Source organism: Sciurus carolinensis, chromosome 6 (assembly GCF_902686445.1).
Source record: "Sciurus carolinensis chromosome 6, mSciCar1.2, whole genome shotgun sequence".
Classification (NCBI taxonomy): domain Eukaryota; kingdom Metazoa; phylum Chordata; class Mammalia; order Rodentia; family Sciuridae; genus Sciurus; species Sciurus carolinensis.
Window position 1 is genome coordinate 155,913,499 of NC_062218.1, and position 25,540 is coordinate 155,939,038.

At 51.4% G+C, this 25,540-nt stretch overlaps 1 protein-coding gene across 9 annotated transcripts in view; it reads left to right on the top strand.

The window, feature by feature from the left end:
- Tenm2 (teneurin transmembrane protein 2) overlaps nt 1-24,541 on the top strand; it is a 621,032-nt gene extending 596,491 nt beyond the window's left edge. For all 9 annotated transcript variants that reach the window (XM_047555832.1, XM_047555823.1, XM_047555824.1 and 6 more), the window contains 4 exons: nt 9,823-10,119; nt 11,651-13,265; nt 20,876-21,006; nt 22,554-24,541. In XM_047555832.1, coding sequence (XP_047411788.1) covers nt 9,823-10,119; nt 11,651-13,265; nt 20,876-21,006; nt 22,554-23,315 — 2,805 coding nt within the window. In that variant the 3' untranslated portion in view covers nt 23,316-24,541. The remainder of the gene's footprint in view (nt 1-9,822; nt 10,120-11,650; nt 13,266-20,875; nt 21,007-22,553) is intronic.
- Nucleotides 24,542-25,540: the final 999 nt, after the last annotated feature.

Genomic DNA, 25,540 nt, shown 5'->3' on the forward strand with positions numbered 1-25,540 from the left:
ATATGCTGCACTGTAGAAGTTGATTATAAGTAGTAATCGTGCCTTTTCTCTGATAAATCAGTTATGCATTCTGACTAAGTTTTCAAAATAAAGATAAATGTGGCCCTAAAATAAAATGGCGATAATCCCAACTCTAAATATTAAAAAATCTTAATAATGGTACTTGTGGTAATTAGCAGAAGTTAGACACGCAAGCCTTATAACTGAATTTCTGCCAGGGTTAGATTCGCTGGCATCGTGTTTATGCAAATCAAAACACAGCTTTATCTATCAACACCTCAACATTTAATTGTCTGGTGTTAGTTCCTGTAACAATAATCACATATCCATTTAGCTCTCTTAAATGAAAATCACTATGAGATTATAACAGGTTGAGTGGACTGAAAATGTAATTTGAAAATGAGGGAGAAAGCCTGGAATTTATTTGCATCTCATTTATTTTAATTCAGTTCATAAACTGTTTAGTGAATGAAATAAAAGAAACTCCTGGAAATTGCAGGGGAGCAGTTGGAAGACAGTGTCGGGGAAGCGTCGCGTGTGCTGTGGATTCCGGGAGTTTGGGCGTGGCCTCTCCCTCCGCTGCTTCGTGAGCTCTTGACAGGCGCTTGCAGGGAACGGCCAGCCCCGTAAGGCAAGCAGGCTGCCTGGGTCAAGGCCAGCATGGGCTCTTCTCTCCCCAGCTCCAGTCTTAACATTTCTTTTCACTCCTACTCCACCGTCAAATGGAGACATGACATTTTTCATTCATTCAAAAGATGCTCGCTAAGTGCCAACTGGTGTCCAGCACCATGGAATGAATAGACTAGAGAGATAAGGAAAGTTGAGTCCTTGCCACCAAGCGCTTACAGTTCTGGTGTGTGGTGTGATGTAGTCAATACCACCAGGAAAGCGGTGCAGGTTATATCAGCCAGGAGAGGCCAGGTTATGCCAGGTAACAAATGGACCCGGCAGAATCAGGAGCTTGACACCTCACAGTCCAATGAGTCAAGCCACTGTTCTTCACCGGGACTTGCTCAGTCTTGTGACCCTGCCACTGTAAGCCCTAGACCTCCAAAGTAGTTGTAGAGGGGGAAGACAGCTTATGTGCCTTCAGGGGACCTCATGAGCAGGCCTGGCCATGGCATATGTCACTCTGCCCACCCTGGCGAGAAGAGTTGAGCGATCTCCACTTAACTACCAGGACACTTGGGTAATGTCTTTTCCAAGAGCCTGAGTGGGAGAAGGTGAAAGAAGATTGGTGAACCCACTGCATAGTCTCTGTCACCCCACTCGGGTCTCGGGGCTGACAAGGGACCAGAAGAGCTGGAATCGGTTCTGAAGAGCAGCAGGAACTGGCCAGGCACAGATAGAGGGAAGAGGTGATGTGACAGAGCAGCAACTGTGAAAAGGAAAAGGGACCAGAAACTTGCAGTAGCAAGTAGTAGTGGGAGAGAAGGTGGACGTGCTACCGTGAGGTGTATGGAAAGCTCACGGTGGCTGGAGACAGAAAGGGAAGGGCATCGTGCCAGGCTGGCGTCTATCCTGAGAACCACAGGGAGCTGTACTTGGGCTCAGTGAGCAGAAAGCTGTGCAGCATGAGAACGGGCTCCCAGCTTCCTCAGGAGGGGAGACCTGGAGGAGGTGACAGGGAAAGAGACACAAGGAAGCTGCCGCTCTAAGCCAAAGAAGAGGAGGGAGGACTCGAGAGACTCAGCCACAAGCAGGGTTGCCGGGTCATGCTGACCTTTGGGGGCCTGTCCCTGTGTTCCTGGAGACCCTGGCAGCCGGGTGGCCAGGCTGGCTGGCTGAGGGAGGGAGGCCGAGAGCCAAACCCAACACAGAAGTGTGAGGCTCTGGTGCCACAACCTTACCTCTGGAATGGGAGGAGACGGAAGGAGCTTTAAACACAACCATAAGCCAGCATCATGCAGCGGCAGGGTTGGCGGGGATTGCGCCCCACGGGCAGCAGGGAAGTGGGGGGACTCCGTAGGGTGACTTGGCAACCTGGGGTACCATGTGCTGAACAATGGCCTGACCTTTCCAAGGACTGGTGAGCTCCTGGAGGTGTGGCCAGCAGAGGGGCATGAGGGTCCAAGGCTCTGCAGATCCCTGGAGTTGAGCCAAGCACAAAACCCCCAGTGGAGCCATCATGACAGAAACATGCCCAACCCCCACACCAGGAGGCTCCTGCTTGCCACCTTCCTCCACTCAGAGACGGCCCTTAGCAGGAGACGGTGTCCACTGCTCCTCCCTGCAGCCTGGGCTGGTGTAAGATGACGACCGGATGGACCTAGACCACCCTTCCCCTGGTCTCCAACAGAATTTCTGTTTACAAACAGAGAAAGAAAGGAAAAATCCCATAGAAGAATGCAATTGGCCCTGCACTCGGAGCGCGCATCTCTGGGCCAATCGCTGACGGGGAGGGTGGGAGCCTGTGATTGGCCAGGTGCGGTCACGTGCCCACCACTTTCTCTCGAAATAGACATCTCAGTAACTCGCCCAGACAGGGGGCTCAGGAAAGCGGGTGCTGTACCGGGAGAGGGAGGAAAAGGGGCTAAGATTAGAAGCACACATGGCAGATGCAGTCTCCATCCTAAATCCTCCTGGGCTGCGCAAACTCCGGGCCTGAGGCTCGGTTACCGCCCGGCAGCTCCACTCAGAAGCAAGGCTTTCCCCTAGGTTTTGGGAAGAGGGAACAAAAAATGTCCCCTTCTATTAAGAGTTTAACCTTCCAGTCTTTCCTGAAGATCCTGTGTCTGATTCGCTCTGGAAAGGAAGGCACATTTCCTCCCAGTCATGATCTGCTTGGAGATTGCAGAAGCCAGAAACAGCTACACGTGTCGGTCGCAGAACAGAAGAGAAATTGCTTCCTCGAAGATCTTCCGTCGCCATGCTGCTGTCGGCGTCATTAGTCTTCCCAGAAGAATCGGGAGTTGGTTTCCGTATAATTAACACGACATTGCAATTACACCTTGGCAGATGCTACTTTTACTTACGTGGCCCATCTCGGCGACACAGGAGCAAGGTGGGGCAGACGTGTGAACTGCGAACACAGCTCACAGACCCAGCTGTGCCTGGGGCCCCTCAGGCCGGGCTGTCACCCAGGACAGCCGGGCTTTATCCTTCCTCTCACCTGCGTTCGTTTCACTTGACTAATATTTTATTTTTCAAACACCTACTATGTTCTCAGCACTACGCTCGCACTGAGCGCCTGTTGATGAGCCATACAGACCACGAGGCCATGAGGAGAGTGTGTGGGAACGACTTGCCGTCGGTTTACTCTGAGCTTAAATAAAGCACGATTAGGAGGGCCCGCCTCTGCAAACGCATGAAGCAAGCATCACTTTGGACAACTTGCTGTTTTGGATGGTATGGTGGAAAAATGAATTAAAAAAAAAAAAAAAAAAAAAAAAAAACGCCCTCATGGAGTTTATGTCTTAGCAAGGGGAAACGGATAATGATGATGCATTCAAGTAACGCAAATTGTGATGACTGCTCTGTAGAAAAGTAGAGGGTGGGGAAAATAGGTAGTATGTGTTTTAGGTTCTGGTCACTCCAGGAAAATGACATTTAAGCTGACATCTGGGAGAAGGGAAAGGGGAAAGGATGAGAAAAGCCTTGGTTGCTAGGACATGGCATGTGCAAAGGCCCTGAGGCCAAGGAGACTTTTTGCCTGGATCCTGATTGTATTTGAATGTGGCTGGAGGAGACTAGCTGAGGGGGAAATCGAGGAGACAGGCTCTCTTGGTCCTGGTAAGAATCTTAGACACTCCAGGTTCCTCTGAAGGTTTACCCAATGGTGAATGAACACAAGCATTCACCTGAAACTCACCCTTGGGAGGTTCTGCAGGCTGCAGGCTCCCATGGACACAGCACTTCCTCTGGGCTGCTGTCCTCACTCTCCTCCATTCCGGCAGCCCCTCCGTAGGTTTACACTTATCCCCCAACTGATGGCCGTAGTTTTTGTGCACCTGTCTCATCAGCCTTAAAGTTCCAAGGGGGCGGGGCCATGACTGCCTCACTCTGGGCCCGTCGCAGGAATTAGCATGTGGTAGGTGCTTCATAGATACTGAGAGAATGAGCAAGATCTTTAAGCTGTGTCATGACAGGTCCGCCCTCCCACCTCTGTTAGTTCCGGTCCCCGGCTCCCTCAGGATTCTAACTGCTCTTTGGAATAAAGCTTTTCAGATCCTTGGTGATCACAGATGATCCTGCTCTGTTCTGTTTTCCATGTTAGAACTTTGCATGAACGTTCATGGAGCACTTCCCCAAAACCGTGGGCACCCTAGGAAAAATAACACACAGCCCCTAGCCACCAGGGGCTCTCAGGCTGTTACAGATGAGGAAACCGAGGCATCCAGGGCGAAGGAGTGGCTTTGGAACGACAAAGCTGATCAGAGTCAAAACTGCGACTCAGATCCAGATCCTTCCACCTTCCCACCATCCAAGACAGCAAGCCATCCAAAAATAATGTTTGCTCGAGGAATACATTATTTAATGTGTTTGCAGAGGCTTACCCTTCTAATGATGCATTATTTAAGCTAATATTAAATTTATAGCAAGTTGTTTTGTCTGCACCAGCGCTGGTTCCAAGGTAGTGTTGAGCCTTATTGTTTGGGAGCTGGGGAGAGCTGCTTTGCAATCCCAGAGGACTGACCCAGCAAAGGAAATGAAGATGTCATGGCTTTTCCTCCGGGTGAGTGAATAACTAAATCTTGGAGGCGGTGGCTTCTGCTTGGAAACGTGGGAGAATCTCACGGCCTCCCTCGCTAATCTTTTTGGGTTTCCCATGCTCAAAGCACATGGGCAAAAGGTTCTTCTGTATGTCCCACTGAGATCTCTCCTGCTGCGCTACAATCCCATTTCCTGGAGGGGATCCAGCCCAGTGTAATTTCCTCCTTCGCGTTTCTCATATCACCAGCCCCTGGCGTTACCCCTAGAGCTAAGTTAGAGTCACCCGTTATAGGCCCAGCAGGGCCATTTTGACGACAGCATTTCCTTTTCTGTAGGTTTTTTATGAGCCGCCTTGTGACAGGCGTGCGCTTGGTGAGATCAAAACATTCTGCGGGGAAATTCCACAGGGAAAACTACTTCCCAAAGTCTGCCCCCTGCAAAAATAAAAACCATGCTAAATAGCTGAGTTTTATTAACTGGGGAAGCCAGGCTGAGGAAAATGCCCGATAATTAAAAATAATGGCTTCCTTACAAACACAAAATTGTATTAATTTAAAAATTGGTTTCTCTATCGCTGAATTCCTACCGAGCCGGCTGAGCAGGGAATTGTGCTGATCCTGGCAGTGAAAATAATTCAAAATAACTTTTATGTTCTCCGGGAAGCCTCAAGGTTAATTTAAATATTGCTAGATGGGTAATTTAATTCGGAATAAGAGAACAGTGTGGCCAAATTAGCGCTCCTGCGCTCTAACCTGGGGCGCCGGCACCCAGGAAGCGCCCAGCCCGCGGCCCCGCCCCTCTGCCTGACAGATGCAGCCGCAGTTCTGGCAGGTGACACCCCCGGCCTCAAGGCCCGCTCGGCTGGAGAGCTCCAGTTCAGTCCTTAGAAGGATCGGGCCTTCCCGCAGAAATTGCGCATTTCAAAAGTGAACTCCAACCAGGGCGTCCCGAAGCCCAGTTCCTAGGAACAAGGTGAACTGGGGGTGAAGATCCACCCTAAACCACCAACAGCAAAGGGCGCCCGAGGTTCTGTCTCTGGTTCGGTGCACCGCGGCCCGGGTCAGAGTCCCGATCAGCTCCGGCAACCGCAGGAAAGCAAGCAGTCAGAAGGTGGCGGCTGTCTTGTGTGTGTGCTCGGAGTTCACGCCTCCGTCATCCTGGCCCTCCTGCATCACTGTGTTGTTATGACGATAGTCCTGATTTTGTATATGTGACCCACGCGATGGTCTTTCTCTTGATGGCGTATTAGAGAACATCTAGCGCATACACCCCTATGATCTTGTTGGGGTTACTCCGGTGATTTTCCTATGGTTCTCCCAGGTAACTGAAGATGGCATCCTAAGATGCACCGAGTGTATTTTTTTGGCAAAATTATTACTTTATTTATTTTTTATTCATTGTACACAAATGGGGTCCAACTTTTCATTTCTCTGGTCGTACACAATGTAGAGTCACACCGTTTGTGTACATGTACCTACGGTAATGATGTTTGTCTCATTCCATTATCTTTCCTTCCGCTCTGCCCTCTCCCCACCCCTCCATTCCCTCTACACAATCCATCCTTCCTCCATTCTTCCCTTAGCCCTTCTCCCCCACAATGTATCATCATCCACTTATCAGAGAAAACATTCGGTCTTTGGTTTTTTTGGGTTTGGCTTATTTCACTTAGCATGATATTCTCCAACTCCATCCATTTACCAGCAATGCCATGATTTTATTCTTCTTTATGGCTCAGTAATATTCCATTGTGTGTATATGCCATAGATTCTTTATCCATTCATCTATCCAAGGGCATCTAGGTTGGCTCCACAATCTAGCTCTTGTGGCAGGAGTGTATTTTAACCAGGAGCATGCATCAGAACTACCCAGGGAGCTATTAAAGCCCCACAAGCCCCTCCTCCCAGAGCTATTCAGGACCTGAGTGGGCGGGGCGGGCGAGCTTAGAGAGCCCCAGGGGGACCCGGTCCAACACCCCGCTCCACAGGTGCTGCCGCTTGCGGGTGAGGACGGCTAGCTCTGGGCTAGGGTCTCAGCTCCACCGCTCACTGTTTCTACGAACCTCTCTGCCACCCGTGCGCAGTGGGGCCATGCGGGTGTTTGTGGTGGAGGGTTGTGAGGATCGTTCAGGCGTGCTGGCAGCAAGGGCACGGTGGGAGTGCCCGGATGCCCGTCTGCTGCTGCTGCTCACCCTCATCCCTCAGAGCGGCTCCCAGCTGGATCCGCAGGCAGGCAGCGTTCCACGCATAATAAATGCTTGGGGCCCCTGGGATGTGTGCAAGGACAAGCAAGGAAGGAAAAAGTAAGGGAAAAGAGGGAGAGGGAAGGGTGGAAGGGGGGTGAGAAATAGTAGGTGCGGTGGCCAGCGTCTCCTCCGGGAGCAGAGAACCTTCCCTCCTGGTTGACACAGAATTCATTCTGCCACAGGTGTTGGCAAGGTCCTGAGCCAAAATCCTAAAACACATGGGCTTAAGAATCTTGGCCCCAGGGCTGGAGCTATAGCTCAGTTGGTAGAGTGCATGCCTTGCAAGCAGCTAAGGCCCTGGGTTCAATCCCCAGCACTACAAAAAAATGTATGTACATGTATCTTGGATCCGTTTCAGTTGGCCCAAGGAAGCAACCCAGCTTGTGATTTGCTCTGAAGATGGCAACTCTAATTTGAGAGCAAGATTCCCCAATAATTCTGACAGCATTAACTTTCGGATCTGTTGAAAATAAATCTCCTTATCCTCTCACTCTTTCACTATTCTTTCCGACTGCTGCAGTTTGTCAACAAAAATCTTCCACTTAAATCCATGAATTTCCTCCCCTTCACCTTGGTACCAGGGATTGAGCCCAGGAGGTTCCACCACAGAGGTACATCCCAGCCCTTTATTTTTTTATTTTGAGGCATCGCCTTGCTAAATTTCTCAGGCTGGCCTCAAACTTCTGATCCTCCTGCCTCAGCCTCCTGAGCCTCTGGGATGACCAGCTTGTGCGGCGGTTGGCCGAGTTTCCTTATAATTCCAAGGACTCGGGCTGAGGAGATAGCTCAGCTGGTAGAGTGCTTGCCACGCAAGTGCAAGGCCCTGAGTTCGATCCCAGGTACCGCAAAAAAAAAAAAAAAAAAAAAGAATAATTCCAAGGACTTGTCACCTTTATGCCATCGCCATGCTTTGGTGCATTCTCTTCACTAAATATCGTCTCGCATATCCTGTCCTTGTCTCTTTGATTGACTCCTCAAGATTCAGGATGACCCAGTTCCCAAATCTGGGAACCCTGCCTCAGGTCATCCTGAGTTCAGATCTGCTTGCCCAGCCCTCTAAGCTCCGATGTAATAGCAGTCGCCACATAACTAGGAGAAACAGAATGAGAAACGTTAAGGTATCTAGCACAGCACCCAGCAAAGCATTAAGGACTAGTGTCAATAACAGAGATTGGAAATAACAGGGGCTTAAATGAGATTTAGGCTTATGGTTTCTTATGACCTAAAAGCCTCGAGGTAAGGGATTTGTGGCTGTGTGGATGACCCACGAGGACACTAAGGTCAACAGGGACCGAGATTCTTTCTCTGCATGAATCACCATCCTCAAAATCACCTGTTCACAAGGTGAATGCTGGGGCACCAGCCATGACATCTGCATTCCACCCAGGAATAGGAAGAAGGGGGAAGAGCAGAGGTCACCTACCTCTCAGCTTCATTTAATGATATTTCCCAAAAGACCCACCAATGACGACCACTTACATCTTGTGAGACACCCAGTCTTCAAAGGAAACTGAAAATAGAGTTCTGTACCTAGGTACAAAGCACTCCCCAGAACACAGATGTCTGAGGCGTTAGATCTATTCCTATCTCCCCACAAGCTGCAGTGTGGAGCCCTCAGGGGCGGTGGGGATGCTTTATGATGAAGACATCCCTTAACACATTTCAGGGCGCTCAGAGAAGTGCAGTTCAGGAAGCAGGAAAGCTAGTTAAGCAGTTGAACTCTGAAGGCCTAAGTCCTAGAGCAACCTTCCCCTCAACGCTCTGCAACCTTGAGCAAGTTATGTAACCTCTCTGTTTCCTCATGTGTCAAGTGGTCTTTGGGGGCATGGATTCAAGCAAATGGAGGCACAGTCCCTGGAACAATGCCTAACTATCTCAGTCCTCGACTTATGCTGAAGTTGTGATCTTTATTATTACCAGCATCACGTTACCAGTGAGTGCAGCTGAATTGTTAGGGTAAGGTGAGAGGAAGCAGACATCTCGCTCCTTCCTGCTGCCTGTTTACATCTTCTCTCTCCGCAGCCACCCCAGGGATGTCTGGGTTTGCAGTCAGTTATGTCCTAAGAGTCTGGGCAGAGTCGCGTCCTCTCCTTTCCCTGCAGCCATCCACACAGGGTCGCAACGTCTCCAGAGTCCCTCTCCTTTGCCCCTCACTCGTTTAGACTCCCAGCTCTGCCTCTGGGACAGCCCTTCTCCTCTGATCAGATCAACTCCTAAATAAATATTAAATGACGCCTGGAGGTGTCCGTTCCTTTCAAACCTGCGTCAATCCGTTCTTCCCTTTGTTGGAATTCCCATCCTGCCCAGGTCCCCGCTGAGCTTCAGCAGCCTTGACAGTGGCAAGATTTTCCACTCGGTATTTAAAACAAAGGCGTTTCCGTGGGGAGGAGCCTTTGGATCCCCAGATCTATGTAAAATACGGCTTTCTAAGCCCTCTTCCCCATTCGAGGAGGTACCTTCACATCCGGAATCTTAAAGGTCACCAGCTTCCCAGCGGTGGTGTGCCAAGAGAGGGTGGTGGTGTGCGGGGAGGGAAACCATCTCGCCCCGGGGTGGGTAGGCAGGCAGGGCCGCGGAACCCTGGGTCCAGGCATCAGGCGTGGCTGGTGCCTGCCGATCTCCCTCTCGCTTTGCACCCGAGGGGTCCCCTCCTGCGGGGCGCGGTCCAGCCCCCCTGTGTAGACGCAGCCACGCCCAGACCAGCTGCCTCGGCCCTGCGCCCCCTCCTCTGTATTCCCGCGCACCCCGCAGAGGTCGCCCCTTCCTGTGCGTGCGTGATGCTCAAGGAGGCTGGAGGTCAGCGCCCTGAGCCAGGCCGGTTCCTCCTCCACTGCCCGCCCAGCCCTGATCCCACCCGCAGCCACGGCCGCCGAGGCCTGGCCTGCCCGGGTGGCGCCTTTCAAACCAGGCCTATTGTGTCTTCCCAGGTCCATGGAAGGAACCTCCTGTCCATCGACTATGACCGGAACATTCGGACAGAAAAGATCTACGACGACCACCGCAAGTTCACCCTGAGGATCATTTACGACCAGGTGGGCCGTCCCTTCCTCTGGCTGCCCAGCAGCGGGCTGGCGGCGGTCAATGTCTCCTACTTCTTCAACGGGCGCCTGGCTGGCCTGCAGCGCGGGGCCATGAGCGAGAGGACCGACATCGACAAGCAAGGCCGCATCGTGTCCCGCATGTTCGCGGACGGCAAAGTGTGGAGCTACTCCTACCTGGACAAGGTAGGCCAGCGCGCCGCCCGGCCCCGGGGCTCGCCGTGGCTCCCCGCCCTTCCCAGGCTGGCCCCCACGCTGTCTGCCCCCAGACGTTTTGACATCTTTCCTTTGACCTTCCGAGGGTCCCCCCTCATGCTGCCCCCTTCACTGGGAGGGAGACGAATTCTGAAGGAAAATGTTATTCATGGCTCAGCGCTGTTACCATTAAAAGAAAAAGGAAGCGCTAGGCACTCCGAAATAGCAAAAGGGTGGATTGTCTGATTTTATCCCCCCCCCCCCGCAAAAAAAAAAAAAAAAAAAAAAAAACGATGTTGAAGTGAACGGAATCATCCCTCTGGCAGCTAATCATTACTTATGAATTGGAAATGCAGAGATTCCTTTTGACCTCACCCTGAATTAAACCATCAGGGTAGGGAATTTGGCTTAAAACTCAAAACCGCAGAGTACCACCCTCTACTGGAACAGCCAGTGAATTCTCACCACATAATTCCATGTCTAAAAATGCCAAATTCGGGGCTCCTTGCTGGGAAAGGTCAGGGCAGAACAGCAGTAAAAGGAAATTCCCTTTGAAAGTCAGGCATGGTAGCATAAGGTAGCCTCAGGAGGCTGAGGCTGGAGGATCACAAGTTTGAGGCCAGCCTCAGAAATTGAGCAACACCCTGGCTCAAAATAAAATAAAAAGGGTTGGGGAGTAGCACATTTGCCTAGCATGCACCAGAGGTTCAATCCACAGTACTGAAGGAAAAAAAAAAAAGGAAGAATAAAAAGAGGTCCCTTTGGCACAGATGCCATCTCGTTTGAAGGCTACCCTACCCTGGCCATCTAGTGATAAGTCAGGGGCTTGCTCAGCCCAGGCCGCTCACTCAGACTCCCCTCAGCACTGGTCCATTCCTTCTTTTCTCACCACCACCTCATTACATCAGCCACTTTCAGAAAGACCTATTACCCCTCTGCAAGAAAGGGGCTGGAGTCCCCGTGGTCCAAGGCTAACCCTATTCTCTTAGACTATAAAGTATGGGAGAGTTAGCGGGTAATCTCCTGATTGCCTCTAGCTACGGCCATTCCTTTCCCGTAGAATCAGCGATTCTGGGTTATTTCTTCTCTGCAGTGGCTTTTAAACAGAGGATGTGCTTTCTCCTAGATGTAATCAGGAGTGGCAAAAATGTACCACACGTGTCCCAGCTCTCTCCAGCTGGGCCAGTGACACAGTCCCGAACAATCTCCAGACTCTTTGTTACTGAACCTGGGGACATACTCTGTGCCTCCCACTTCAGTCCTTGGAGCCCTTGATACCCAGGATGCCCAAGCAGCACTGGCATCCTCTGGGAACTTGTTACAAATGCAGGTTTGTAACCAAATTGCCCCCATGACCCATCAGAACGGGTACACCCCATGGAATGAATCTATGCAGTCTCTAAACTTCCCATCTTTTGTGGCTTTTGATTGACATTTGGGGAGATGGAATCAATTCTCTCATCCGCCAGGCTTGGTCCTGAAGAGCCAACTCACCTGTCCCCTTCCCCTTTTCTTCCTCCAGTCCATGGTCCTCCTGCTCCAGAGCCAGCGGCAGTATATCTTTGAGTATGACTCCTCCGATCGTCTCCACGCGGTCACCATGCCCAGCGTGGCCCGGCACAGCATGTCCACCCACACCTCCATCGGCTACATCCGCAACATTTACAACCCCCCGGAGAGCAACGCTTCGGTCATCTTCGACTACAGCGATGACGGCCGGATCCTGAAGACGTCCTTTCTGGGCACGGGGCGCCAGGTGTTCTACAGGTATGGGAAACTGTCCAAGTTGTCGGAGATTGTCTACGACAGTACCGCCGTCACCTTCGGGTACGACGAGACCACCGGCGTTCTGAAGATGGTCAACCTCCAAAGCGGGGGCTTCTCTTGCACCATCAGGTACCGCAAGATCGGCCCCCTGGTGGACAAGCAGATCTACCGGTTCTCGGAGGAAGGCATGATCAACGCCAGGTTCGACTACACGTACCACGACAACAGCTTCCGCATCGCCAGCATCAAGCCGGTCATAAGTGAGACGCCGCTCCCGGTGGACCTGTACCGCTACGACGAGATTTCGGGCAAGGTGGAGCACTTCGGCAAGTTCGGGGTCATCTACTACGACATCAACCAGATCATCACCACGGCCGTGATGACCCTGAGCAAGCACTTCGATACGCACGGGCGCATCAAGGAAGTGCAGTACGAGATGTTCCGCTCGCTCATGTACTGGATGACCGTGCAGTACGACAGCATGGGCCGGGTCATCAAGCGGGAGCTGAAGCTGGGGCCCTACGCCAACACCACCAAGTACACCTACGACTACGACGGCGACGGGCAGCTGCAGAGCGTGGCCGTCAATGACCGGCCCACCTGGCGCTACAGCTACGACCTCAACGGGAACCTCCACCTGCTCAACCCCGGCAACAGCGTGCGCCTCATGCCGCTGCGCTACGACCTGCGCGACCGGATCACCAGACTGGGCGACGTGCAGTACAAAATCGACGACGACGGCTACCTGTGCCAGCGCGGCTCGGACATCTTCGAGTACAACTCCAAGGGCCTCCTGACCCGCGCCTACAACAAGGCCAGCGGCTGGAGCGTGCAGTACCGCTACGACGGCGTGGGGCGGCGCGCGTCCTACAAGACCAACCTGGGCCACCACCTGCAGTACTTCTACTCCGACCTGCACAACCCGACGCGCATCACGCACGTCTACAACCACTCCAATTCGGAGATCACCTCGCTCTACTACGACCTGCAGGGCCACCTCTTCGCCATGGAGAGCAGCAGCGGGGAGGAGTACTACGTGGCCTCGGACAACACGGGGACGCCCCTGGCCGTGTTCAGCATCAACGGCCTCATGATCAAGCAGCTGCAGTACACGGCCTACGGCGAGATTTACCATGACTCCAACCCAGACTTCCAGATGGTCATCGGCTTCCACGGGGGCCTCTACGACCCCCTGACCAAGCTGGTCCACTTCACTCAGCGGGATTATGATGTGCTGGCGGGGCGCTGGACCTCCCCGGACTACACCATGTGGAAAGACGTGGGCAAGGAGCCGGCGCCCTTCAACCTCTACATGTTCAAGAGCAACAACCCCCTCAGCAACGAGCTGGACCTGAAGAACTATGTGACAGGTGAGGACCTGCCACCAGGTCAGGCAGCGGCTCCCTGGGGGGTGGTTGTCCTGGTGGACTGTTGGGAGCTTGGTGGTGGGAGAACCCCAGAGCTGTCAAGCCTGGATGGTGTCTAGAACAGTGGAGGGACAGTGGCACAGGGCGGTCGCCAGGTCCATTGGAAGGGTTCCCAGCCAAGGCACTCAAATGTGCTCCGTTGAAGTGACATTGATAAGAGCCCTTCCCACCCCCGTCAGAGGAAACCAGCTTACCAAGGGAGGGAAGAGTGGAGTCTGGTGCCAGGAAAGGCCTGGCTCCAATTCTCTGTCTTCCATTTATGAGCCCAGAGACCTTGGGCTGGCTGTCCATTCTCTCCAAACTAGTTCCCTTCTCTGGGTAAGGACGCCGACAAAACCATCCCATAGGGTGATACTGAGAAGCAGATGAACTTAGGTAGGTGACCCTAATACTGGCACTTAGGGGATGTTGCTGAAATGCCATCTGCCTACGTCATTAACATTGTTGTCACTAGCAAAGCAAAGCTATGCCTTAGCGCAGGCACTGAGATGCCTGGGAACCAGCCCTTGACTTCAGGGGCTGACCTGGTGAAATACAGAGACAATCAGCAATAACAAAGGCAGAGTCGGGACTGTGCCACTGTCTAGGCGGCTGCTCAGTTACTTGTTCAAAAAAGCATTTGTAGAGTGGGCCCCCCGAAAATCCTGGAAATATCATGTGAACAAAACAGTTTCTCTCAAAGACTGTGTGAAAGAGAAAAAGAGTGTGTGTGTGTGTGTGTGTGTGTGTGTACATACATGTACGTGCAACTTGTGTAAATCAATTCAGATTTGGAAGATTCAATACAATATACAAGGGCCCATTCAAACTGAACCCAATGAAGGACTGGTTCAGTGGGGAAGGAAGACTTTGAGCAAGTCAGGATAGGAGGGCAGATGACCCAGGATAAGTGAGACATTGGTGAGATGAGGTTCCCGGAGCACCCACACATCATCCATCCATCCATCCACTCAGCACACGTGGAGAGCTGGGGTGGGAGCCACACAAAACCCCCATCCCCAGGGAAATAAGCAAAGACATCAGAGTGTACAGATGGATCCCAAGAGTCCAGGCCTCAAAGGGCTGACCTTTCAGAAGCCGGTGAGGACCATCTAACCTGCCAATGCCAAGACCAGACCCACATTCCAGGAAACTCCCAGCTCTTGAACATGGGCCACGCATCAACATCAGGTAACCCAAGTCCCTGGAAAGGAAGCAGCAGCTACCTGGAGCCCTGGGCTGCCTTTGGTGTCTCCTGCTGCAGAAGAAAGTCAGCGACTCAAGGATCAACTCCAGCCACATGGTGCTTTGCTGACAGGTTCAGCCTCTCCAAGTTGAACTCCGCACCTCCATACGACAGAAGCTGCTGGAACTTTTAGACCCCAGCAGCTTATGGCCAGGCTGGCTCCTCTGGCCCTCCTCTGCCTGCACCTCATCAGGAGAGCCTGCCGTGATGTTCCAGCAGGGCTCCCTTCTTCCCCAGGACTTTGTCCCCCAACTCACTGCCATCTCACAGTGCCTCTCAGGAAACATGCGGAGTATCACGTAATAATAATAAGTGCTGTGGAGATTAATGGAGTAAGGGGTGGCACAGGAGAGGTGCAAAGCACCTCATTTATTTGGGGTGCTCACAAAAGGCCTCCCTGAGCAAGTGGCATTTGTGCAGAGACCTTTATAAATTGGGGCAGGGGGAGGAAGAGTGTTCCAGAGGAGGGAAATCAGATGGATGGGGAGGCAGGCAGGCCTGCCTGAGCCAAAGGAGAGACTCCTTCCCCACAGCATGTGCTCTCAGAGCCTTATTTGGGGCTGGACACCCAAGGAACCAGCCAGCCAGCCGCAAATAAAGGAACCTGGAGAGGGCTGAGCAGACACCATGCTGCCAAGGCCCAGAGGAAACCATTCACAGGACACAGTCAACTTCACAGACCACCTCAGCTACTTTACTGCTTCCCTGGAAAAAGGAAAATAAAATTAGCAGGGCTCTCTGAATAGCAAGATGGCTTGCCTCGTTCCAGCCCTTGGTGGAGACTCAATAAGTGGGAATCAAATCAATTTGAACTAAGTCCAACCAAATTGAATCCAGAAACCATTAGGAAGAATCTAAAATAAAGGATGGTGTCAGAGAAACCACGTGCAAAGGGGTGGCTGTCTATAATCGCAGCTGAGAGAAGGTAGCCCGGTGGAGAAGGGAAGCGGACCGGTTCAGTCACACCTGCCACCACCTGTTCATGACGAAATGACCCTTGGAGAGCGGATCGGAGCAAAGAACACCAGATCATTCTCTGCTGTGGGAATGCTGGCTCATCCGTAAATTCTGGCTAAATTAGTCTTAATTTGCCACTTAGGAGACTAGCAGGGTGGCTGAACTTGCTGCTCACAATCTAAGCGGAAGAGGTAATTAAGACGTAGTCAGAAGGAAGGCGAAGAACAGAACCTGCTCTCTCCAGTACCCAGAAGAATCGATGCTGTTTGGAAACAGAGCTCTCTGAATGCAGCCCCGAGGCAGGAGGAGGTTCTGCGTTCACCCAAGAATGCCAGTGCAAACAACAGCAGCGGAGTCCAGAGCCTGGCCAGCCCGGGGAGGCTGAGGCAGGAGGACCGTGAGTTCAAGCCCAGCCTGGGCCACACAGTGAGACTCCTGTGTCCCCCTGCCCCGGCTCTGGAACATGAGGGGGGTCATGGGAACCAACAGAGGAGGGCAGGAAAGAACTCCTTTCCCTCCACTTAACAGTTATTTTTCAGTTATTTTTGACATGACAGTTGATACATCTGGGATGAAAGATATCAGAGGAAAAGGTATAAAAGAAAGATTGGGAGACAGGCTCCCTCCCAGCATCCTGGATTTTTCTGATTTTAGCGACCCTGGAAACTCCTCAGCCTTGGACACGGTGGGACCTAGTCCCAGCCCCGAGTTCTGCCCTATTCCGCTAATGTCAGCAAATCTCCAGACACCGAATCTAACCTTGCCAGTCACTTGCTGTGTGAACTTAAACACGTGTCTTGACCTTTCTGAGCCTTCATTTCTTCATCTGAAAAATGGTGATATTGCATTCACCTCCTGGAGTGGAGAACAAGAATGGAATCAGCCCAGCCCAGATGAAAGCTAAAAAATTATCACCATTTATAAGCAGCTCTGGACTTGAAGATGGTGCAGGTCGGCTTGAAGACCCCACCTGCACATAATGTTCTGGGGAGCGTGGGGAGGAGTCTCCACGTGCTCCTCAAAGTGGATTCAGACCCCGCTCTGACTGGCATCGCTTTAGCAAAGCATGGACTCCAGGCAGGATTTGAGTTAGTGAACCTCCTAGCAGGTGCCCATGATGGGGCTGGGAGATAGCTCAGTTGGTAAAGTGCTTGCCTTATAAACACATGGCCCTGGGTTCGATCCCTAGCACTGCCAAAAAAAAAAAAAGGTGCCCATGATGAGCCTCGGTCGTCCCCTCCCTGCCTCCCCGGCAGGCCTCTGGACTTGCAGAGGCCAGCACCTGGGAGCTGAGGTCACGCTCTCCCCTCTCTCACATCCACTGGACACCTGAGGAAGCTGCTCTGACCTGTTTGGAGCAAGACATGGTCCCAGGCTGTGAGGAACAGCAGCGGAGGTGGGCAGCTCCCACCTGAGCACGGCCTCTCGACAGGCTGCTTGGGGAGGTTGTCACTTGTCACACCAGCTGCCCCAGGAGGAGTTAGATTGCTTGTGTGGTTCAGGAGGGTCTTCTAAGAAAGGGAAGATATGATAGGCAGCTGAAATGGACTTTCCAAGTGGGTTTAGACACAGAAGCAGTAGAAGAAAAGGGGAGGAGGAGAAAGAAGGAGGAGGAGGGAAAAGAAGGAGGAGGAGGAAGAGAAAGGAGGAGGAGGAGGTGGCATAGCTATCACTTCTCATGGGAATGGTCACTAAAATTCCTGATGACAAAGGCAGAGCACTCTTACCATCTCTGTCCTCACTAAGGGGATCCTGACCTAGGGAGAGGGCTTCCTGGAGGAATCCTTGACCATGGGAGGCCTTCTGAAAAGGCCCCACACATCCCACATGTCCCCGGTGAAGACGGGGGATCACGAGTGGACCCAGAGGTGGTACTGAATAACTCTGAAACGGGAGGGGACGGTTGGTCCCTCCTCCACGCTCTCCGAGTCCTTCCAGTTCAGTCAGGGACCCAGCAGCCTCTGCCTGGCACTGGTACGTACTCAGCACCTCGGTGACACTTTGTGATCTCCCCGTTCAGCAGCAAGCAGGTCTGGGGCTCCCTTAATACAGCTGACAAAATGGAACTGTAACCGAACGCACGACTTTCTTTCCTTTGTTCCAATTTTACAGTTACGTTCTGTTTGCAATAAGTGGGTCTGTTTTTCCATTTATGAGAGTAATATAGAGTTTCTTTTTAAAATGGGACTTCCCTAAGTAGAACAGGCAAATATATCTGTCTTTAAATCAATAGGTAAGTAGATAATAGTACAGTTGATATCTGAATGCGGCAAAAATAAGACTCATCATCTTGACAGGTGACCATGAATATTGAAATTTTACCCCCATTTTTTTTTTTTTTGTACCAGGGATTGAACCCAGGGGTGCTTAACCCCTGAGCCATGCCCCCAGCCCTTTTTATTTTTTAAATTTTGAGACAGGGTAAGTTGCTGAGGCTGGTTTTGAACTTGCAATCCTCCCGCCTCAGCCTCCTGAGCTACTGGGATTATAGGTGTGAGCCCTGCTCTTTTTATTTTTTTATTTTATTTAATTAATTAATTTATTTATTTTTTGTAAGGAAAGAATTTACTTGTGAATTTGGTGTGGAGAATGAGAAAAAAAGGAGTCAAGAATGGTAGCTGGACTCTAATGCACCAATTAAAAAATATGAAAAAAAAATGCCTGGCAGTGGGGGGGGGGGGAAGAGCTGTCATCACTGGGATGGAAAAGACCCTGGTGGCGCTGGTTGCGGGAGGGGAGATCGGGCGTCAGTTCTGGACAGGTCAAACTTGAAATATCATTATTATGTGCGCAAGTTCCGAGTTCACGGACCCGTCCTGGCTGGGATGTAAATTGCGGAGTCCAGATCGGCATGTAGATAGCCCTGGAGCCCCAAGGCTGGATTAGGAGTAGGTGTGTGTGCGTAGACAGGCGGGAAGAAATCCAGAGTGAGTCTGCGACTGCCAACGCGAAGAGATGGGCGGGAACCAAGAGGGACAGGTGTCAGCTACTAAGGTAGAAGAAGGAAAAGCAAGAGAAAGTTTTTCCAGAAAGTTAAAATTAAAAAAGAACCTGAAGAACACAGAGCTCAGCAACCTGGAGGGCAGCCGTGACCTTGACGGTGCCATGGAGGAGACAGGAGCCTGGCTCAGAGGAGGAGGGGAAGCAGTGAGAAGGGAGAACGATAAATACTAAACAGGTGACAGCAAAAGGAGACGCGGACAAGACGGGCAAATGATGAAGGCGGGACATTGAGCAGCAGGTCTTCGTGCCCACGGGGCTAACCCACCTGGAAGGGAAGTGACCCATGGCATGGGGCGAGAGAGCGGGGGCTGGGGTGGTGCCCTTGAGTCAGCGTCCAGTGCCCAGCGGAGGGGTGCTTGCAACTGTCCCTCTGGAGCGCTAGGACGAGGGACCAGGTGCGGCGGCTGCACGGCCATCAGCGAGTGTGATGGGAGTTGAGGGAGCGCCTCCTCTGGACGACAGAAACCAAGGTCGGCTGCTGGAGGCAGTGGGGGAAAGCGGGTGTTGGAGGCCTTAGGAGAGGTGAGGAGGCTTGAAACCTTCCAGGAGGGGGGCACGGGGAGGAGCCAGGGAATGCCATGGGGTTGCCAGGAAGGCAAGCTGGAGGTCCGCCATCAGGAGCTCCGAGTGGCACCTGTCGGCATGCGATGATTCCTTCAGCAGCCGCTGTCAGCTGCACAGGTGCAGACCTGGACAGAGACCTGGATTTGACCGGCACTGTGATCCCGCCTGATGAAGTGAGAAAGGGACAAAGGATCTGGGAACCTACCCAGGGATGGGTCCAGAGACTGGCCAGCAAATGTGTGCAGCAGGCTAGACGAGAAGGGCCAGGAAGTGGAGGGATGGGGAAAGTTGCTTAGGATGGCTGGGAGGACCTGGGAGACGGAGACCAAGAAACGGCAGGTGTCAGGTCATAGGAAAGAGTAGGTTGGACAGAGTCAAGGCCCTGCTGAGGGCCACAAAAGTGACACGAGAGGAGTCAGATATTGGTGATGGGAAAGTCCAGAGCATGAGAGGAGGTCAAGGGACTAAGAGGCCAAGATGTCGGAAGGACCAACTAACCTGCGTAAGGAAATCACTAGAATTAATTCAGGATCAGAGGTAGAGAGAATGAGAGTGAGGCAGAAGCTAAAAGCCTTGAGAAATTCAGGCAAGAGGCCTGCAATGACCGCATCAAGGATGGTACCTCCAGATCCAGCACTCGGAGAACAGGAATGGGGAGCAGTGCTCTCGCGGAGACTCAGTTGTAACAAAAATGGAAAGAAACCTCTAGAGAAAAGGTCAAAGACGTGTGGGGCTCTCTTGAGGGCACCAATGAACTCCGGAGGGCCTATATATTTCTGGATATTCCAGAGGGATGTATTTCTGGAGCTCCACTCAGCTCTCAGGCTCAGGAGAGAGAGATGGCAGAGAGTGTGAAGCACGATCTCAGGGTGTTGCTATAAAAGAGCTTCACCAGGTTGGTCCTTTGGACTCCAGGCCAATGGTGTCCGTGAAGATGGAAGTGTTTGGAGGGATGGATGGTCAGGACTCCCTGTTGATCACTGTGGAAGGAGGCCCGGAGACCCGGGAGAAGGTGGGGATACTGGACATTCAGCAGAGAACTCATGTGGTGTAATTCCCACACAAAGACTTCATCTTGACCCCTGGTAGGGCATCTTAGCTGAGCATGCAGAGCTTGCTCTTGACCTCTCCTTGAAGAGTTGGAGACCAAGAGGAATGGGTCTCAGGGACCAGAAAATTGCATCCCATCCCTGTCCAGCCCTCAGAACCCCATTCCATGGTGGGCCAGCCTTGATGCAGCAGCCCCGGTCCGCATGTCCTACACAGTGGTAAGAAGCCAGATCCCTCTGGCTGGTCATTGTGTCTCAGCTTCTAATACATTGCCGGCCTGTAATAGATGCCCCTTTAAATACCTGCCATATCAAAGAGGACAAATTAATTGGGTGGTGCATGTCCCAGGCATGGTGATAAGTCCTTTGCGTGGATTTTCTCCTTTGATCCTCACGACAACCCAAAGAGGTTGGTGCAATTATTATATCAGCTCATATCTGAGTGACCTGAGGCTGAGAAGGGGACTGGAAGTTGCCCAGGGTCACACATCAAGGTAATCGAAGCTAGGTCTGTTTCCCTGCAGCACTGACCTTCTTAATCACAACATGGTGGTGATGTATCCATTGACCAAGGCAGGCAGGACATCTATTTCCTGGAACCCGGCAAACCCAGGAGACCTCACCAGCTCTTGCCTCCCTCCTCTGTTGGACCCCACACCCAACCATCCGTGTGATTTTCTTTTCTCTATCTAGGATCCACTGCAGCTCTCCATTCATCATGATTTCAGAAATCTTTATTTTTGTTTCCACCATAGATGTGAAAAGCTGGCTTGTGATGTTTGGATTTCAGCTTAGCAACATAATTCCTGGTTTCCCAAGAGCCAAAATGTACTTCGTGCCTCCTCCCTATGAATTGTCAGAGAGTCAAGCAAGTGAGAGTGGCCAGGTAAGTGGAGATTCCTGCCAAGAATCCGAATGACTGTCGTCATTCCCTCTGCAACAGAACCACAGGGCAGTGGAGGGCAGGTCAGGAGAGGGAAACATTGGAGCTGGGTATAAAAGGTGCCGGTGACACTGGGGCTTCCCAGAAGTGAAGTCAGTGCTGTTGACTGTCTATGCAGCACACGTTTCTTCCCAACCTCCATTATTACCTTAATTGTGGGATCATTATCTGTGCAGCATATACCCTTGAGTCACTCCTTGATTAACAACAGCACAGAGAAATCTAGCAGCAACCCACCATCTGCACGGCCTAGAAGATCATAACCCTTTCAGCTTTTATGGGAAGTAATAAAACTGTGGTTTGCAGTTTCTGTCCCATTAAAGAACATTTTTATGCCCCACATAAAACCCCGGCACTTTATGGCCCAAATGTACACAGATTGAATTTTCAGAACATCGTTCGTGCTTGGGTCTTTCTGTGATGACCAAAGGCTGGTCACTTTCAATTTGGGTGCAGCTGAGACCTCTGCTACAATCAGATGGGAGGAGAGGGCATGGGCGCTGGGCAAACCCCTGCCACAGAACTGGTGCTCAGCCCGATGGGAGTCTGAAAGGTCTCAGCTGCTCGGAATAATTGTCCAGATTGTATAACTATGGAGAGGCGAGGAGGAGCTGCTGGGTAATTGGGAACGGCATTCTCTTAGTCCTGCCCCTGGGGGACCACTCAGTGCATGAAAAGCCATCATTTCTCTCATTTATCTAAGTGCCGTTACCTCCCAAGCTCAGCCTCTTCCATTATCCCCGCCTGTCCCCCAACCGCCAATTGCGACAAGTTGCCATTCGAGTGGAGAACTCGAGGCCAAGGAGGCAGGAGTGATTTCCTTCCTCCGCAGACGCAGGGCTAAGATCCAAAACATCTCCCACACAGCTGGGATCCTCCTGCTGGCCCTCCAAGCTGCCATCTCTCAGCCTCGTGCTTCTCAAACACGAACATGCACACAAATCACCCAGAGTGTCCCATTAACGTGAGCCGCTGGCTCAGCAGGTCTGGGACCAGGCCTGAGGTTCACTTGGCTAAGAAGGTGGTTCTCCGTGGTCCCTCTGCTGCTGGCCACCCTCTGAGTAACAAGGTCTTAATCCTACAAAAGTAATGAGTCTCCAGGGCACTGGCCTCAGAGACATCCAGATCACATCAGTGGGGTTCACGGCTGTTCCCATGCACCCCCACCCTCAGGTCAGGACATTCCTGGGTCTACCATGTGCAAGGGGTGGCCCTGCAGAGTGCAGGGAACTCTGCTGTGACACTGATGAACCACAGTAAGTGCAGACTCAGGTGAGATGACAGACCAGTCAGTGGACAGGTAGGTGATGGACAGGCCACCCCGTCAGAGCACAGCCTGCCCAAGTTCCAAAAGGGCGACTGGATTAGCTGGTATCACAACAGACACACGAGGTCTCTCAGGGTGTCCCGAGCACTTCTCCCTCTGGCTCTTCCCTAAGGAGCTGCCAGCGCCTTCCTTCTCAGCTCCCTCTGTGTTCTTGTGCCCGCAGCTCATTACAGGTGTCCAGCAGACAGCGGAGAGACATAATCAGGCCTTCATGGCACTAGAGGGGCAGGTCATTTCTAAAAAGCTCCACGCCAGCATCCGGGAGAAAGCAGGCCACTGGTTTGCCACCACCACGCCCATCATTGGCAAAGGCATCATGTTCGCCATCAAGGAAGGGCGGGTGACCACCGGCGTGTCCAGCATCGCCAGCGAGGACAGCCGCAAGGTGGCGTCCGTGCTGAACAACGCCTACTACCTGGACAAGATGCACTACAGCATCGAGGGCAAGGACACCCACTACTTTGTGAAGATCGGCTCGGCCGACAGCGACCTGGTCACGCTGGGCACCACCATCGGCCGCAAGGTGCTGGAGAGCGGGGTGAACGTGACCGTGTCGCAGCCCACGCTGCTGGTCAATGGCAGGACTCGAAGGTTCACCAACATCGAATTCCAGTACTCCACGCTGCTGCTCAGCATCCGCTACGGCCTCACCCCCGACACCCTGGATGAAGAGAAGGCCCGAGTCCTGGACCAGGCGAGACAGAGGGCCCTGGGCACCGCCTGGGCCAAGGAGCAGCAGAAAGCCAGGGACGGCAGAGAGGGCAGCCGCCTGTGGACTGAGGGCGAGAAGCAGCAGCTGCTGAGCTCGGGGCGCGTGCAGGGCTACGAGGGCTACTACGTGCTTCCGGTGGAGCAGTACCCCGAGCTGGCGGACAGCAGCAGCAATATCCAGTTCCTCAGACAGAACGAGATGGGAAAGAGGTAACAAAGTCACCCGCTGCCATTCCTTGTCTGGATGGCTGAGCAGGAGTAACTGTGCTCTCCTCTCCTAAGGAGATGAAGACCTAACAGGGGCACTGAGGCTGGGCTGCTTTAGGAGACCAAGTGGCAAGAAAGCTCACATTTTTTGAGTTCAAATGCTACTACCGTCCAAGCGCGATGTCCCTCATCCTGAAGCACACAAAAGCCCAGCTGCACATTCTGAGGAAATCACAACTAACGGATGAACGAATGAATGAACAGACACACAATTGTTCCAAGTTCCCCTAAAATATGGCCCACTTGTTCTGGGCCTACCGCAGAAAAGAGACACGAAATATCCAAAAGGAACAAAAAAAAAAAAAAAAGAACAAAACAAAAAAAAAAAAAAAAAAAAAGCAAACAGCAACCAACAGACAGCAAAACAAACACACCGACCGGAAAACAAAGCAATGAAGACGGAAGGCCTCATATCCTATTACCTCACTCATTCGCACGTGAGCGACTCGGTGACATTGACAGGGCCGGCATCGTCAGACCAGCTGGGGACGATTCAGACTGCTCGTTGGACGAACGCTTCCGACGTTTTCCTTTAAGCAAATACAGGTGCATTTCAAACTCGACTTCGGGGGTGATTTGTGTGTAGCGCCTGGGGAGGGGGGGCAGCGAAGCGGAGGAGTGAGCACTGGAATACTTTTTAAAGAAAAAGAAAAACACAAGAAAAAAAAAATTCCTATCAAAAGTCAAAGCGAAATAATGCCGTTGGGCACTTACCTCTCGGGTCTCCACTTAGTCTGGCCTGAGCTAATTTATTTGAGCGCAGAAGTGTAAAATTTAATTCAAAACGGTGGCTATACTCACTACAGATAAATCTCATACTCTTTTGTCTTTGGAGATTCCATTGTGGACAGTAATACGCAGTTACAGGGTGTAGTCTGTTTAGATTCCGTAGTTCGTGGGTATCAAGTTACGGTAGAGGTGCGGCATTGTGACTCTTGCTAACAGGTACCACTCGATCACCCTGTACATACATACGCCGCAAGGCGCAATCACTGTTTCAGATTTAAAATTATTAGTGTGTTTGTTTGGTCCAGAAACTGAGACAATCACATGACAGTCACCACGAGGAGAGAAAATTTAAAAAAAAAAAATAAAATAAAAATAAAACAAAAAAAAATGTTAAAAACTTAAAAAAAAAACAAAAAAACAAAAAAAAAGTCTAATAAGAACTTTGGTACAGGAACTTTTTTGTAATATACATGTATGAATTGTTCATCGAGTTTTTATATTAATTTTAATTTGCTGCTAAGCAAAGACTAGGGACAGGCAAAGATAATTTATGGCAAAGTGTTTAAATTGTTTATACATAAATAAAGTCTCTAAAACTCCTGTGGACACTGGTCTTCTGTGGAAGTGCTTTGAGATGGTCAAAGGGCAGGGATCCTGCTGAGACACCAAGAGGGGACTTAGCAGCCCTTATCCAAGAAGCTTGGGACCGAAAGTGTTTGGGACTTCAGAATTTTTTCTGATTTTGGAATATTTGCATATACATAATGAGGTGTCTTGAGGATGAGACTCAAATCTCTTTTTTTAATTCTTTTTCGGCAGTGCTAAGGATTGAACCCAGGGCACTGCCCGCACACTCTACCACTGAGTTACATTGCTGACCCTTTTGATTTTCGTTTTGAGACAGGGTCTTGCTAAATTGCTGAAGCTGGCCCAGAACTTGCCATCCCTCTGCCTAGGTCTCCCCAGGGGAGCATGCACCTAGCAGGATGGGACCCAATTCCAAGCTTGACATTCACTTGTGTTTTTTATGTATACCTCCTACACAGCACTTAATGGTTAATGTTATACAATATTTTTAGTAATTTTAGGCATGAAATAGTTTCATGGTCTAGAATTTTCCACTGTGGTTGACTTCATGTCAGTGCTCAAAAAGTGGATTCTGGAGCAGTTTGGATTTTGAATTTTCAGATTGGGGATGCTTAGCCTGAGCCGATTTGAACATTTGGAAATGTTATTTTTGGTTTTTTGTTTGTTTGGGTACCAGAGATTGAACCCAGGAGTGCTTAACCACTGAGCCACATCCCCAGCCTTTTCTATTTTTTCTATTTTGAGACGGGATCTTGCTAGTTTGCTAGGGCCTCACTAAATTGCCAAGGCTGGCTTTGAACTTGTGATCCTCCTGCCTCAGCCTGCAGAGTCGCTGGAATGACAGCGGGGGGCGCC